Source organism: Rhinopithecus roxellana, chromosome 15 (genome assembly GCF_007565055.1).
Source record: "Rhinopithecus roxellana isolate Shanxi Qingling chromosome 15, ASM756505v1, whole genome shotgun sequence".
Lineage (NCBI taxonomy): Eukaryota > Metazoa > Chordata > Mammalia > Primates > Cercopithecidae > Rhinopithecus > Rhinopithecus roxellana.
In genome coordinates, this window is record NC_044563.1 from 78,902,315 (window position 1) to 78,917,442 (window position 15,128).

The window sequence follows — 15,128 nt, forward strand, 5'->3', positions numbered from 1 at the left end:
TGGTAGAAATGGGATTTCACCATGTTGGCCAGGCTGGTCTCAAACTGCTAACCTCAGGTGATCCAGCCTCCTCAGCCTCCCAAAGTGCTAAGATTACAGGCGTGAGCCACCACACCCGGCCAGCCTACTTTGGTCTTCTTTTGGACTGACCCCAGATTTAGGACATCATCCTTCTTTAACTCTTCCTTTCCCATGATTTGCTCCTAAGGGTGGTGGTTTAAGGCTCCCTTCTTCAGAAAGCCCTCCTGGGATTAACCCAGCCCATTTTTCCCATCCCTCATCCTTCCCCCTTACTATCTTTTCATTTCCTTTTAGCACATGATTGTTGAGCCAGGTACTGTTCTAAAAGCCCTATTGGGGGTATAAAGACAGAAAAGACAATGTGGATCTTATGTTTGGGGCAGGGTGGTGGTAGTGGTAACAGATATATTCACAAATAACAATAATAGAGGCAGATGGTGATACAGAAGAATATGAGCACAGAGGAAGGAGCAAAGAAATTGAGTGGCAATCAAGGGAGGCTTTGGAGAGGAGGTAGCATTTGGTCTAATCTTAGATGATAAGTAAGCTCTTGATAGATAGAGAAGATTGGGACAGCTCTTCTGGCCTAAGGAAGCGACATAAGAAAGGCCTGAGAGTTTACAGCTACACAGCTGAGTGTACAGTGTGGCTGAGCTGAGAGAACATGGAGGCGGTAGGAGGGAGGGGAGCTGCAAAGGGTTTGGGAGCCCCGAATGCCTGATAAGGAGTCTGTGCTTAATCCTGTGTGTAATGAGGAGCCACTGAAAGATTTTGAGGAGAGGCATGACCTGACCTTATTTGTGGATTTTTTTTTTTTTTTTTTTTTTGAGACGGAGTCTCGCTCTGTCGCCCAGGCTGGAGTACAGTGGCCGGATCTCAGCTCACTGCACGCTCCACCTCCGGGGTTTACGCCATTCTCCTGCCTCAGCCTCCTGAGTAGCTGGGACTACAGGCGCCCGCCACCTCGCCCGGCTAGTTTTTTTGTATTTTTTTTAGTAGAGATGGGGTTTCACCGTGTTAGCCAGGATGGTCTCGATCTCCTGACCTCGTGATCCGCCCGTCTCGGCCTCCCAAAGTGCTGGGATTACAGGCTTGAGCCACCGCGCCCGGCCATTTGTGGATTTTTAAAAAATTATTCAAGTAATATTCCTTTTTAGAAAGTAATTTTTCTTTTTAGAAAGATTAGAAAATTCAGATAAGCAAACAAACCTCAAAGTCATCTTAGGAAGACATTTGTGACAGAATGGAGTGAATCAGGAAGTTGAGAGAGTGGAAGCAGAGGCTGGTGAGAAGGTCCAGACCAGGGAAGCAGAGGGCCTGGATTTGAGTGGTGGCAAGTGGGGTTGGGACAGGGAGAATGAGGCAGATGGAGTGTCTGTAGGCTTTGGGACCCATTGGTTGTGGGGTAAGGGAAGGGAGGTTAGAGGATCTGAGTGGTGTGCCTAATGGCACAGGGGTCGTTGGTCAAGGGAGGGAGGAAGGCCTGAGGGAAGGAGCCCACATGGCAGCCTGTGTTTTCTTAGGGTGAGTTGAGGCCAAGCAGAAGAGCTGGTTGATCTCCTTCACCTGAGCCTTGAGTCTCTGGGCAGGAGAGCCAGCTAGTTCTCACCTTGAGCTCAGCCCTGTCTCCCCAGGGCCTGATCAACCACCCCATCTCCTTTAGGAGCGCCTGGCCGTCCTGGACAGTCAGGCTGGGCAGATCCGGGCTCAGGCCTTACAAGAGTCAGAACGCCTGGCCCGGGACAAGAATGCCTCCTTACAGCTGCTGCAAAAGGTAGGGTCCCTCAGGTTGGGCTGGGGGATTTTGAGTAGGGTAAATGGGAGGGGAGTACAGAAGGGCTGGGGTGCAAATGTGCTGGGGTGGAGCACAGGGACCCCCTCACACAATCTCCTGGCTCCCACTCCTCTTTGACTCTCTGCCATTCTGGGCTCGCAGGAGAAGGAGAAACTGACTGTGCTGGAAAGGAGATACCACTCACTCACAGGGGGCAGGCCTTTCCCGAAGACCACATCGACCCTCAAAGAGGTATCATGATTGGGTTAGCCCCAGCTTCAGGCCCAGGGGGTGTCCTGGGAGGCTCTGAGTAACACACAGCACTTTCACCCCAGTGGCTGAGGTTGTATGGGGCATCTCCCTGAATGGGAGAGATTTGAGGAGGAATGGCCCCAAGCTCTGGAATTTGATCTTCCATGGCCACCAGCTGCCTCTGTTTAGTTGCCTTTAGGGTTCCCAGGAGCCCACTGATTTCCCTGTTTTTGGTGGCTGAATATATGTGGGGGGACTCAGGGGCCTGGGTTGGGTGGGTAGACAGCTCAGAGGCTTAGTAGGGGCTGATCTGGATGGACTCACCTTGAAGGGGAGCATATGGATATAGGAGTGCTGATCCTGGGGCTCCTGGGCTTCAGTCCTGAGTTAGGCGTTTGTCTCAGAAGAGGATATTGGGGCCCCTTAAATGGTTCTTCCCAAGTCTGTATGTCTGGTGTGTGAGTTCCAAATAGAACATACCTGGTTTACCAACTTCATTCCCTCCCTCCCTGCCTCACTACACAAACAATTTAAGGCCTGGGGTGGGGAACTGGGACAAGTGTGAGGGATGCAGCCCCTCACTCTGTCCCCTCTCTGTAGGCCGAGCTGCTCATCCCCGAGTCCTCAGAGATGGGGCTGGGGACTAAGGCTCTGGGCCTTTTCCCAGGGTCTTCTCAGGCTGGGGCCTCCTCTGTCTCTTTAACCCCACCTGGTTCCACTCTTCTCTGCCCCAAAGCACAAGAGGTAATCACAGCTAAGTGCGTGCTCTGCTTTGCCCACTGCCTGCCTGCCTGCCCGCTGAGCCTCTGCCTACAGCTCCTCCCAGGGCTTAGCTGAAGGGCATGTGGTGATAGTTTCTTGGCTGGCCAGAGTTTGGGAGAGTGTGTGTGAGCGTGCCATGCCGCCATTCCATAGAGTGCCTGGGCAGCCCATTGAATTGCATATTAATTTGCCTATATTCTGCATGCCATTCATCAGTTCTCACAACATGCTGGACCCTCTGGCTCATTTTTCTTTTCCATGACCCCAGAGGACAACCTGGTTCTAGAGCTAGGCCTGGATGGGCCTTGGGTAGGGCAGGCTTATGATCCTGCACTTTGATTCAGCATGCATTGTGGAGGTCTACCATGCTCCCAGCACCCAGATAAGCTCAGTTTCTTTTTTTTTTTTTTTTTTTGAGATGGAGTCTGGCTCTGTTGCCCAGGCTGGAGTACAGTGGCGCAATCTCGACTCACTGCAAGCTCCGCCTCCTGGGTTTTACGCCATTCTCCTGCCTCAGCCTCCCGAGTAGCTGGGACTACAGGCGCCCGCCATCTCGCCTGGCTAGTTTTTTTGTATTTTTTAGTAGAGACGGGGTTTCACCGTGTAGGGCAGGATGGTCTCGATCTCCTGACCTCGTGATCCACCCGTCTCGGCCTCCCAAAGTGCTGGGATTACAGGCTTGAGCCACCGCGTCCGGCCGATAAGCTCAGTTTCTAAGGACAGGTGATGAATACGACAGTCCCTGTTCTGCCAACCCACAGTTGAATGTGTTGGCATCTTTCCAAGGACTCACCTTGGGTAGTGGGCCTATTTTTCTGCTAGGCTTTTAGCTGTTCCTTGCTAAGGCCTCTTTCTCACAGCCCATCTTGCTCAGGCCCTGGTGATGTCTCCACCTTTCCCCACCTGTTTCTAGCTCCTGCCCGGGCTGATGGGGTGTGAGGGGACCCTGGGGAATGGTATGACTGGTGCCCAATGCTGCATGTGTGTGCTCCACTGGGGACTGCCAGGTTGTTGGGGATGGGGGTTCTCTGGGAGCTGGGTTCTGATCCTCAGTGTACTCTTAGAAGGCCTTCTGTGGGCTTCTTTGCCTGTCCCCAGCCCAGGGCGAATTCAGGTATGGGCCTTCAGGGTCTGCTTGGGTCAGGACTGGATGCCAAGGTGGCTCCAAGAGTGGAGGGGCAGGAGGAGCCTTCAGACTGTTGTTTCTGCTGCCCTTTTCTGGTCTCTATCACTCCTTGCAGCCATCTATGGGCATAGCAGGCACCCTACCCCTGCCTTGGAGTTTGTATTGACCTGGAGTGATGGCCCTGTGGCCTGGCATGGAGTTTGGGGTGTTGGGCACCTTGTTGAACCCTGTTAACCCCTTTCTTTGCCCACCCCTACCCCTTCCACTGGGCACCCCAGGAATATGTGACCCTGGCAGAAGTTTTCCAGCTGTGTTCCCGCTTGGACCCCTATGCTTCTGCCACCCCCCCCCAGTGTGCTCGCCCAGCCCCTGCCTGACAGTGAGGTACCAGCCACTGAGGGTGCCCACCAATGCCCAAGGACCTCTTTATGGATGGCCTAGATTCCCCCTTGGGTCTGGGTGGAGCTGGGGGGACAGAAGGATCTGTGTTCGACAGAGAGGGAGAAGGGCAGCCTGTATAAGGGGAGGTTGGGAGTGGTTTCTTTTCTCCCCTGGGGCCTTGGGAGCTTTCTTCAGCTCCTATGGCCTGGGAAGGGGCAGGCCTTCTGCTCTAGGATGAGGGCATCGAGTTGAGAGGACTCTGGTTTTCCTAGGCTGCAGGCTCTGTACTTCCTGTCCTTTCCCTCTCTTCCCCTGTGGGTAGGGCCATCTTATGTATTCTAGTTCCATTAACCTCTTATATTCCCTCCTGCGTCTGGCCTTGCCCCAAGTACGTGATGCTTGAGCAGCTAAAGGTGATGCGGGACACCTCGCCCATGCCCCCAGCCCCTGTGCCAGGCCTTTCTCCCTGGGCCTCCGCCTCCCGGGACCTGGTTCCCACCACCTGCCTTCCTCCCATGCTGCCCTCCTCCTCGTTTGCTTCCATCACGCCTTCACCCAAGGTTGGTGGTCTGTGAGTTCTTGCTACCCCGACCCATGACTGGTGTGCTCCGTGTGTGTTTTGCTCCTGTTCACCTGGCCTCCTGGCTCTGGGCCACCCCAAGGGGAGTGCCCAGTGCCTGCAGGCTCTGTCTGGTGGCTGGTTTCATGGCTGGTGTAGCACATGTCTGTGGTCTGGAAGTTGTACCCTGACTGTTTCTCTTTGCCCTTAGTACATTCAGGGCAACTGTTGTCTCACTGTTTTTCTCTTCTTTTTCTTGATGCTCTCCTTTCTCCCTTCCTTCCTCCCCTTCTTCCTTCACCTTCCTGTCCATTCCCCTGATATGGCCTTCCTTTAACCTTTCCCCTCCTTCTTCCTCTTCTTTTTTCTTTCTCCCTTCTCCTGCCTTTTCTTTTCCCTTTATTTCCTGGCCTTTCCTCTCCATCCTTCCCCTCCTGTCCCCTTTTCCCCTCCCTATTCCCACCTCCAGATGGAGAAGCTGCTGCTCCCTGCTGTAGACTTAGAGCAGTGGTACCAGGAGCTGATGGCCGGGCTGGGGACTGGCCCCACTGCAGCCTCCCCTCACTCTTCTCCCCCGCCTCTGCCCGCCAAAGCTTCCCGTCAGCTGCAGGTAACCCCTCCTTCACTGCCCATCCTCCCCAGCCTTTGTACCTGTCCACTCTGATACCTCCTGCCAATCCATCAGCCACACAGTACCACCTTGAGTGGAGGCGTCAGCCCAGTCAGGGCAATGAGGGCACCTCTGGGCCCTGAGAAGGTCACTCCTTGGGGCAGCTCTCCTGGCATTTGGGCAACCAGAGGGCCAGCCTCCATAGTCTAAAACTGTCTGATTGAGTGTCTGGTGGAAGGGGATTCTGGAGCTATGGTCAGGTTGGGAACTGTTTGGTGCCCTGTGGTGAGCTAGGCTGTGGGTCTGGCCTATGCTTGGCAGCCCCCAACACCCAGAGCTTCTCACCCAGTCTGGGGGCCTGACAGGCTCTTGGGCCTGTGGCAACTGGAACTAGTGTGTCCTGGGAGAACTGCCAGTATTTTGTTCTCCTGGTTTCTCCAGCAGTGACACTTGGAAGCAGAAAACAAGGGGCAAAGACTCTGAAGTGACAGCCCAAGCCTCCGCAGAGTTGCCATGGAGGGCGTGGGCCTACCTGAACCTGCAGCAAGCAACTGACCATGGGGTGGGAAAGGGAGCTGGGCTAGTCTTCTCCTTAGGTTTCCTCCACTGACCTGCTGCAGTGCCTAACATTGACCATTTAAGATCATCCGTTGAGTGAATGCACTGCATCTGTAAGACTGTGACCTCAGCTAAAATTTCATGTTTCCTTGGGGAGGAGTTTGATCATATAAGACTGCTACTGTGTACCCAGCTGGTTAGAGACTTTAACATGTTTTGATTCTCTTAATCATCACCATAGGCGTTTGAGGTAGATAAAGTTAACTCATTTTATAGATGAAACACTGGAGCATGGAGAAGATAAGTAATCTTTCCAAGGCCACACAGCTAAGAAGTAGCAGAGCTTATGCCAAGTCAGGGTTTGTGATGCTAAGGGCCATATTTACCACATGCTAGTGCTGCAGGGGAGCTTGGCCATTATTTAGTCTAGTCCTACCCCCTTCTTTTGCAGAGAAGGAAGCCAAGGCCCAGAGTAGGGAGGTGTGTGACCGAGCTAGGACCAGAGGGAACCCAGTTTCTAGTTGGTCTCCTGCACAACCCTGCCTGACTGACATTAAATCCTTGCATGGGTCTGTTTACAGGTCTTTTCTTAGACCCAGGGTTGGGCTAGGGATTGGCCCAGGGAAGAACAGCATGGAAAGGAGAATTGGCAGCTGCCAATAGCATCTGGCCATTGGGCTGGCTCAGGAGGCTTGTTGTCAGAGCCAGAAGGCCTGAGGCCTAGTGCCAGGGTGATACGTCAGATCACAGCCAGACTAGGTGACATGGGGGAGGTGGCCAATGGGGGAGCCAGAAGTCACTGGGCACTATCTTTTCTTTCCAGGTTTACCGCTCCAAGATGGATGGCGAGGCCACCAGCCCCCTTCCCCGGACCCGCAGCGGCCCCCTCCCCTCCTCCTCTGGCTCTTCCTCCTCCTCCTCCCAGCTCAGCGTGGCTACCCTGGGGCGTAGCCCCTCCCCAAAGGTCTGAGGACAGTGGGTGGGGCTGCACATGTGGCAGGGGATGGAGACTGCCATGCTGGGGAGAGGCCAAGACCACCCATAAAAGCCTTGGGAATGGGGGTGAGGGCCTTCTGAGCCCAGGTCCAAACTCTCCATTCCTCTGCAGAGCGCTCTACTCACCCAGAATGGCACAGGCAGCCTTCCTCGCAACCTGGCAGCCACGCTGCAGGACATTGAGACCAAGCGCCAACTAGCTCTGCAACAGAAGGGTGAGTGACTGCCCCGCCAGCCCACCTGCTCTTCTGAGGGGACCCTGGATAGTTGCCATGCTTCCTCTATGCTCACACCTTTCACAGGATGTTTTTCCTTTCACTGGGATCTAGGCCAGAGCAGAAAGGATTTAGAGGAGTGGGTACCTAAAGAAGAGCTTCCTGGATATTTATCTAAAGCCTTCAGGGCCGGAGACTAAGGACCTAGGGGGCTGTGACATCTTTCCTAGAGAGCCTAGCCAATACGGGAACTGCTTGTTGACCTGAGTCGGGTTAGACATTGCCCTCTCTGGAGGCAGGGGATGGATTTGATTACTTCTAGAAATGGTTGCCTGAGATATTGGCTCTGGGGACCCAGGAGTCCTTGTTGCTTGTGTGCAATTTGGTTGTTTTGAAAGCCCATGTCTGTGCCTCTCTCTCCTCTTACCCACCCTGTGTCTCTACCGTACCCTCTGCCCGGGGTCCCCCACGCCAGTCGAGTTGCTTCCCGCCGAGCCCCTCCCAACCGACGACCCAGCAGGTAGAACGTTGGTCACAGAGGGCATTGCTTTGGCCAGGCAGCCCCTGCCCTGGCATCAGCATGATGTGTCCTGCCCAGGTCTCCACTGCCTGCAGGCAGGGTCCCAGGCTGAGCTGGGTTGGGGTGTCTGCTGGCCTCACTCCTCCAGCTGGCCTCTCTTCTGCCCTCAGCTGTGCTCTATCGTGTCTCCCCTGCCTTCTTTCCCGCGTTTGTTGCTTTTGCTTCTGCATCGCAGGGGGGTCTGCATTGGCATTCTGGGTGCTCATGGGGTTTCCGCCATCTCTTCTTTCTCCCTTCTCCAGCAGGCAGGGTGGGTGCATGTGTCCTGCCTAGACCTACTTAGGCCTTGGTTGTGAGCTGGAGCCAGCTGGCTGTCACGCTGCCCGGGCACTATTTGGGTAGGTTTGGTGTCCTATGTGGACTCAGGATGCGAAAAAGCACTGAAGCCAGACTGTGCATCTGTGGCCGGTTGTGCAGGCGACTGAAGCATTGGCAGAGCAGCCAGGCCTGGAGCTGCAGGGGCCTTAGGGAAGCTGCGGGGAGAGGGGGCTGCTCTGTGTTAACCTCTCCCTGCTTGCCCCTCCTTCTGTGTGTGGTGCTGCCACTGGCCTGCTCCTTAACTGGGTGGGGAGCCCACTGTGACTCCCATCTGTCTCTCCTGCAGGACAACAGGTGATTGAAGAGCAACGGCGGCGACTGGCTGAGCTGAAGCAGAAAGCGGCAGCTGAGGCACAGTGCCAGTGGGATGCCCTGCACGGGGCAGCCCCCTTCCCAGCGGGCCCCTCGGGCTTCCCCACTCTCATGCACCACTCTATCCTACACCACCTGCCTGCGGGGCGGGAGCGTGGGGAGGAGGGTGAGCACGCCTACGATACGCTGAGTCTGGAGAGTTCTGACAGCATGGAGACCAGCATCTCCACTGGGGGCAACTCGGCCTGCTCCCCTGACAACATGTCCAGGTACCCCCCACGCCTGGGCCCACAGCCTCCCTCAGCCACCGCCTCAGCTCCTTGATGCACCTCTTCTTCCCCTTCTCTCCCCAGTGCGAGTGGTCTGGACATGGGGAAGATCGAGGAGATGGAGAAGATGCTGAAAGAGGCTCACGCAGAGAAGAACCGGCTCATGGAGTCGAGGGTGAGTCTGACCTGGATCAGGGAGGCACAAGGTGATGGGGCACAGAGCTGCCTGCTGCCTGTCAAGGGCCTGTGCTCCACCTCAAGCCCTTCCACCCATATTAGCCTTGCCACATTCCCTTGGGGTAGAAAATGTTTTAAAAGGTTGTATTCCTCAAACGGGTTTAGGGAACCTTGGTGAGATTACAACTTCATGGCTCTTAGGAACAGAGAAGGCAGCACAGTAACCATTCTCCAACCAGTAATTTCTTGTACGGAAACTTCCAGTTTTTGCATGTTTACTTCTGTAGACTTTTTGGCAACTACAGGAATTTTGATTCCTGTCTACCTTCATGGCAGGCCATTCCTCTTGGGACTGATTAGGAAAGGCAGGAACTGTGGGTGAAGTATAGACCAGAGGAGGAGGCAGATGTCCAAGTCAGAGTAGAGGTGTTGGCTGGGGAGCCTTGGGAGCAGAGAGGGCTGACAGCTCCTTCACATGGGCATGGAGCTGGGATTCAGCAAAGAGGGACCCGTGGTTTATCCTGGGCATAGGCAGGCTGATGAAATGTGTGCCTAGGAAGGAGAATAAATAAAGGATCTGCAGGAGCTGTTCTGTGTCCACCATTCAAGGCACTCTGCATGTTTGAGATGAGAGTGGGACGCAGAGAGTAAGGTCAGCAGTTTGAGGGATTTAATAAAAAACAGATACTGACAGTTTGAATGGAGGACCAGCCACAAAAGAATGCCTCCTATCTTATTTATGTCTAAGTATGGCAAATGTGTAAGCATCTCCTGGCAAATGTGGGGAAAGGAGATTCTGCTAAGTTTTGAGCTGGGAAGAAATAGTAAATGGGAGTTAATGGTATAGGAGGTCTTTATTAGTAATTAAGACATACAAAGCATCACTGACATGCTCTGTTTTTAATTATTTGTTTTAATGACTTCTAAAATCCTTTTATAGTGGCTTTTATAAGTTCAGCTCTGACCTTAGTCTGTAGTCACTTTGTGCCCATAAAGTTTGAAGTTCAATAGCAGATGTTTCTAATTTGGAGTTTCAAAAGGCCTTCAGTTAGTGATTGGGAAAGGACTATATATTAGCTGTCAAAAAAAGTTGTCTAGATAACCCACGTTCCGAGAATTCAGATACAATTGTCAGAGCCCCATTTATTTTTTGAGTGCTTTCCTACTGGAATCAGTAATGGGCATTTATATACATGATCTAATTTCATTTTCACTATAATTCCAGGAATGGGTATTCTTAACTTCATTTCACAAATGAGGCAATTGAGGCTTAAAAAGTTTAAATGACTGGGTGTGGTGGCTCACGCCTGTAATTCCAGCACTTTGGGAGGCCAAGGCAGGCGGATCACCTGAGGTCAGGAGTTCGAGACTAGCCTGGCCAACCTGGTGAAACTCTGTCTACTAAAAATACAAAAAAGTTAGGCGGGCATGGTGGCAGGTGCCTGTAATCCCAACTACTTGGGAGGCTAAGGCAGAAGAATCACTTGAACCTGGGAGGCAGAGGTTGCAGTGAGCCGAGATCACGCCATTGCACTCCGGCCTGGGCAACAGAGTGAGACTCAGTCTCCAACAAAAAAAAACAAACAAAGTTTAAATGATTTTATCAAGATCACAGAGCCCATAGTGGTAGCAGGGCCAGGGTTTGAAGTCAGGACAGTCATGCTTAAAGCATTTCTCTTTAACCAGCCAGGGCTCTTGGAGAGGGTGGGCTTTGAAGATGATGCCTCCTCATGCCAGACTACCCTGAGGTGGATGCCTCCTGCAGCCCTGCCCAGGTGTGACGAGGGCCAGTGGGGGGAAGAGGATGGCCATAGGTGCTGACCCCTTGGCTTTGGGGGCAGGAGCGGGAGATGGAGCTGCGGCGGCAGGCCCTGGAGGAGGAGCGGCGAAGGCGTGAGCAGGTAGAACGGAGGCTACAGAGTGAGAGTGCCCGGAGGCAGCAGCTGGTGGAGAAGGAGGTCAAGATGCGGGAGAAACAATTTTCCCAGGTGAATGGGCGGTGGAGCACAGTGGTGGTTGGCTTGACGGTGAGGGCTGTAGAGAAGTGGGGAGAACCCAGGGTTTCTGTGTTGGGCTGTAAGACCTGTTCTACTCCAGAAAAGATTGCTGTTGCCTTAACACAAGCAGAATTCTACCTGGGACTCATTGACCCCAAAACATAGACCTACCAGGACTGTTCAAATGTGTGTGTGTGTGTGCTAGGGTAGTGGGTTGTAAGGATGTGACAGGCCACCTTGCAGACATCCAGGGTCAGAGAATAGGGTCTGGATAGGTGTCCCAGAGATGGGAGCTGGTAGTCAGGAATCAGAGTGGCTCTCCTTGGCCTCTCCAGGGCTTCAGATCTGCTTCATGAGCCTGCACTGCACCTTCCCTTCTGCTTCCCCTGCTGCCCTTCCTGTATGTGGAACTTCAGGGTGTGCACACCCCACAGGACCTTTCATCTCCAGTCCCCACCATCAGTGGATGACCTCACTCTGACTTTTGGTTTACGTCTCCAAGACAGAACTGTACTAGTTTCTCTTCGGGACAGAAATTCCTCCTTGCCCAAAAGCCAGCCCTACCCTTTCTCCTTAAACAGGAGACTTGAGCAGAACAATTGAAAGCAGGAGAAATTGGTTTGGGCTGGGAAATCTGCCCATGTCTCTGGTCCCAAATCCTAACTCCTACAACCCCCCATGAGAATCTGTAGGACTTAGATAGGCTGTCCCTTCTGATTAGGTCTCTGTAGGCTTCCCCAGGTTGGGAGTCCCGTGGAATCTTTCCCAAGCAGTGATCACAGCTCCCTCATTTCCTACAATGCAACGAAATAAATTCCAAGGGATACGTCAACTGGATTGGGTTTGGGAAATAATGAGAAGGGGCTGGGCACAGTGGCTCACACCTGTAATCCCAGCACTTTGGGAGACCGAGGTACACAGATCACTTGAGGCCAGGAGTTCAGAGACCAGCCTGGCCAACTTGGCGAAACCCCATCACTACAAAAAATACAAAAATTAGCAGGACATGGTATCACACACCTGTAATCCCAGCTTACTCTGATGGCTGAGGCATGAGAATTGCCTGAATCCAGGAGATGAAGGTTGCAGTGAGCTGAGATCGTGCCACTGCACTCCAGCCTGGATGACAGAGTGAAATTCTGTCTCAGGAAAAAACAACAACAACAACAACAAATGAAGCTCTGTGAGTTTTACCCCTGTGGTTGGAATATTTGTAAAATGCCTGGTTTCCCTTTCCTGCTTTAGTCAGTGACTGCTCTGGGAGTCTGTCTTCTAGCCCCTGTCCTGGGGCTCAGGCATTGCAGCAGTGGCCACTGGTGTCTGGTGTGGGAGATGGATAGAATCAGCTATCTATGGGGTTGTGTGTTCTGTTTTTTTTCTTTAAATAATGTGTGGTGTTTCCTGGCCATTTTAATGTTCTTCTGGGAAAGGAAGAGTAGAAAAATATTCTAGCTGACTGAGAATTCTAGTTCGTATCAGACGTAGAGTAAACCTTAGTAATTACCTAGTTCAAAGCCCATGTTTTACATGGAAGGAAACTGAGGACCAGAGAAGGAATGTGACCCAAACAAGGTCCCATGGGAAGTCAGAGACTAGATTTCTTATTGGGCTTTTCTTCCCAGAGTTCTTATCTGGCCTCTTACTTTATTCTGTTTGGCTCAGGAGGGAAAGGAGGGACAGGGCAAGACAAAGATGCTGTGTCTTGGTTATAGGTGGGAAAACTGAGGCACAGAGTGACTTCACAGTTTGCCTGGCCCTAGATAGAGTCAACGTAGGCATGGTAGGTCCCCACTTTTGCTATAAGCCCTATGGAGCCAGAGTGACCACCATGGGTTGGGGATGGGTGATGTCAGGCTGTTGGGGTTTAGAAGTGAAGCCAAGGGGCCTGGACAGGGAAATAATGAGGGAAGAGAGGAAACTCTCCTGACCCTCCCTCTTGCTCCCAGGCACGACCCCTGACCCGCTACCTGCCAATCCGGAAGGAGGACTTTGACCTGAAGACACATATTGAGTCATCAGGCCATGGTGTTGATACCTGCCTGCACGTGGTGCTCAGCAGCAAGGTACAAGGCGTGTGTGGCCCTAGGGTGCTGGGGAGAGGGAGGACCCCATTGTGAGAGGCACCTCCTGGGTCGTTGGAATAGTGGCGTCAGTCTCTACCTTATCTAACCAGATCTCTGTCCCAGGACCTGGTGTGCTGGCCTGAAGAGATGTTGGGGACAGTCCCCCATGAATACAGGCACAGGCGATGGCACACACTTAAGGCTTAAGGGCTGCACATTTGGGTCCTTCCTTACTCCTGCTTCCCACCAGGTCTGCCGTGGCTACTTGGTCAAGATGGGCGGCAAGATTAAATCATGGAAGAAGCGTTGGTTTGTCTTCGACCGGCTCAAGCGCACCCTTTCCTATTATGTGGGTGAGTTCCAACAAGGCCGTCCCGGGGGCCAGCCAGGACCCCTGGGCTCTGTTACCCAGGATGGCTGGTCTTCTAGAAGGAGGCCAAGCTTCCAAGTAGGGGACCAGAGGCTTGGACTGGGCCTTGCCCTCCTTCCCTGAAATGTACACAGTGTACCTGGTTCACCTCCATTTATGTGTTCATTCATTCATTCCTTCATTCAGCAATGTTACTAAGCATCTAATAAGTTCCAGGCACTGTTCTAGGCTCTGGTGATAAGTAAGATGGCCACAGCTCTCTCATGGAGCTTATAGTCGGGGAAGCAGACAAGAATTATAACAATGCACAGTGGGTATGCTGATAGGAGACATCCAGGCTCTGCAGGAGCATGGGGTCTTATGGTCGGAGTTGGGCTGGGAACTCCCCCTTGGACAGATTGCATCAAAGACTCGAAGACAAGCAGTTGAACAGTGCCAAGGAGTGCTCAAGATAGCCCAGGAACAGGCCGACTAGACCCTCTTGCTCCATCAGCTCTCTCCGTTCGAGCCTCTAGCCTAGTTTCCCATCCCTGGAACTTCCTTTGTACTTTTCCCACTTGGAGCGTGGGATGCTGTGTTATACCCTAGTCAGGAGAAGGTAAGGTATGCCGTAGTAACAAGAAGTCATAAAATCCCAGTGGCTGTACAGGTGCAGTGGCTCACACCTGTGATCCCAGCATTTTGGGAGACCAAGGCGGGCAAATAGCTTGAAGCTAGGAGATTGAGACCAGCCTGGGCAACATGGTGAAACCTTGTCTCTACTAAAAGTACAAAAATTAGCTGGGCATGGTGGCATGCGCCTGTAGTCCCAGCTACTCAGGAGGCTGAGCACAAGAATTGCTTGAACCCAAGAGACAGAGGTTGCAGTGAGCTGAGATTGCACCACTGCACTCCAGCCTGGACAACAGAGTGAGACTCTGTCTCAAAAAACTTAATGAAAAGGCCGGGCATGGTGGCTTATGCCTGTAATCCCAGCACTTTTGAGAGGCCGAAGTGGGCAGATCACACGCTCAAGAGATTGAAACCATCCTGGCCAACATGTTGAAACCCCGTCTCTACTAAAAATACAAAAATTAGCTGGGCATGGTGGCACATGCCTGTAGTCCCAGCTACTCAGGAGGCTGAGGCAGAAGAATCACTTAAACCCGGGAGGTGGAGGTTGCAGTGAGCTGAGATCATGCCACTGCACTCTAGCCTGGCGATAGAGCAAGACGCCATCTCAAAAAAAAAAAAAAAAGAAATATTAAAAAGGAAAATCCTAGTGGCTTGCAAGTACTAGGTTTCCTTATGCCCAATACATGTGGACTGCACATCGTGAGTTGGTGGGGGCTCTGCCCTGCATCAGTGTTGTCTTTGCTTCAGCATGCCTTTTGGGAACATTTCTGGCCACAGTGGCAGAGGGAAAGAGAGGCTTAAGTAAGCCTGGCCTTGGTATTAAATGTCCCAGCTAGGAAGTGACACACATCATTTTTGTCCACAATTCATAGGTGGGGCTGTCTGCCAGTCACACAGCCTCACCCAGCCACAGAGCTGGGAAGAGCAATCCTGCTAGGAGCTCAGAAAAGGGGAAAGGGCTGCAGAGTTTGGTGCCAGAGATGCTCAGGTCTGGAGTGCCCTTTTCCCCCCTAACCTGGTCCCTGATCACCTGCTGGCTCCTCTAAGAAGCCTTCCCTGACCAGCCTGGGTCCTGGGTGTTTTGAGGAGGCAGGAGAGACAGAAGCACAGGTGTCCCATGTTTCTCTCTGCACCAGGAAGGTAGAGGGCCTAGCGACTTTGGAGAGGAAGAAA

General features: G+C 52.8%; 1 protein-coding gene across 30 annotated transcripts in view; it reads left to right on the top strand.

The window, feature by feature from the left end:
* PHLDB1 (pleckstrin homology like domain family B member 1) overlaps positions 1-15,128 on the top strand; it is a 51,635-nt gene that overhangs the window by 30,175 nt on the left and 6,332 nt on the right. For 10 of the 30 annotated variants that reach the window (XM_030918179.1, XM_030918181.1, XM_030918176.1 and 7 more), the window contains 13 exons: positions 1,685-1,795; positions 1,958-2,047; positions 2,648-2,791; positions 4,706-4,876; positions 5,345-5,485; positions 6,867-7,007; positions 7,152-7,254; positions 7,730-7,774; positions 8,439-8,733; positions 8,818-8,908; positions 10,752-10,898; positions 12,854-12,970; positions 13,221-13,323. In XM_030918179.1, the coding sequence (XP_030774039.1) occupies positions 1,685-1,795; positions 1,958-2,047; positions 2,648-2,791; positions 4,706-4,876; positions 5,345-5,485; positions 6,867-7,007; positions 7,152-7,254; positions 7,730-7,774; positions 8,439-8,733; positions 8,818-8,908; positions 10,752-10,898; positions 12,854-12,970; positions 13,221-13,323 (1,699 nt within the window). The remainder of the gene's footprint in view (positions 1-1,684; positions 1,796-1,957; positions 2,048-2,647; positions 2,792-4,705; positions 4,877-5,344; positions 5,486-6,866; positions 7,008-7,151; positions 7,255-7,729; positions 7,775-8,438; positions 8,734-8,817; positions 8,909-10,751; positions 10,899-12,853; positions 12,971-13,220; positions 13,324-15,128) is intronic. The other 20 variants (XM_030918194.1, XM_030918184.1, XM_030918185.1 and 17 more) reach the window with 7 other exon arrangements.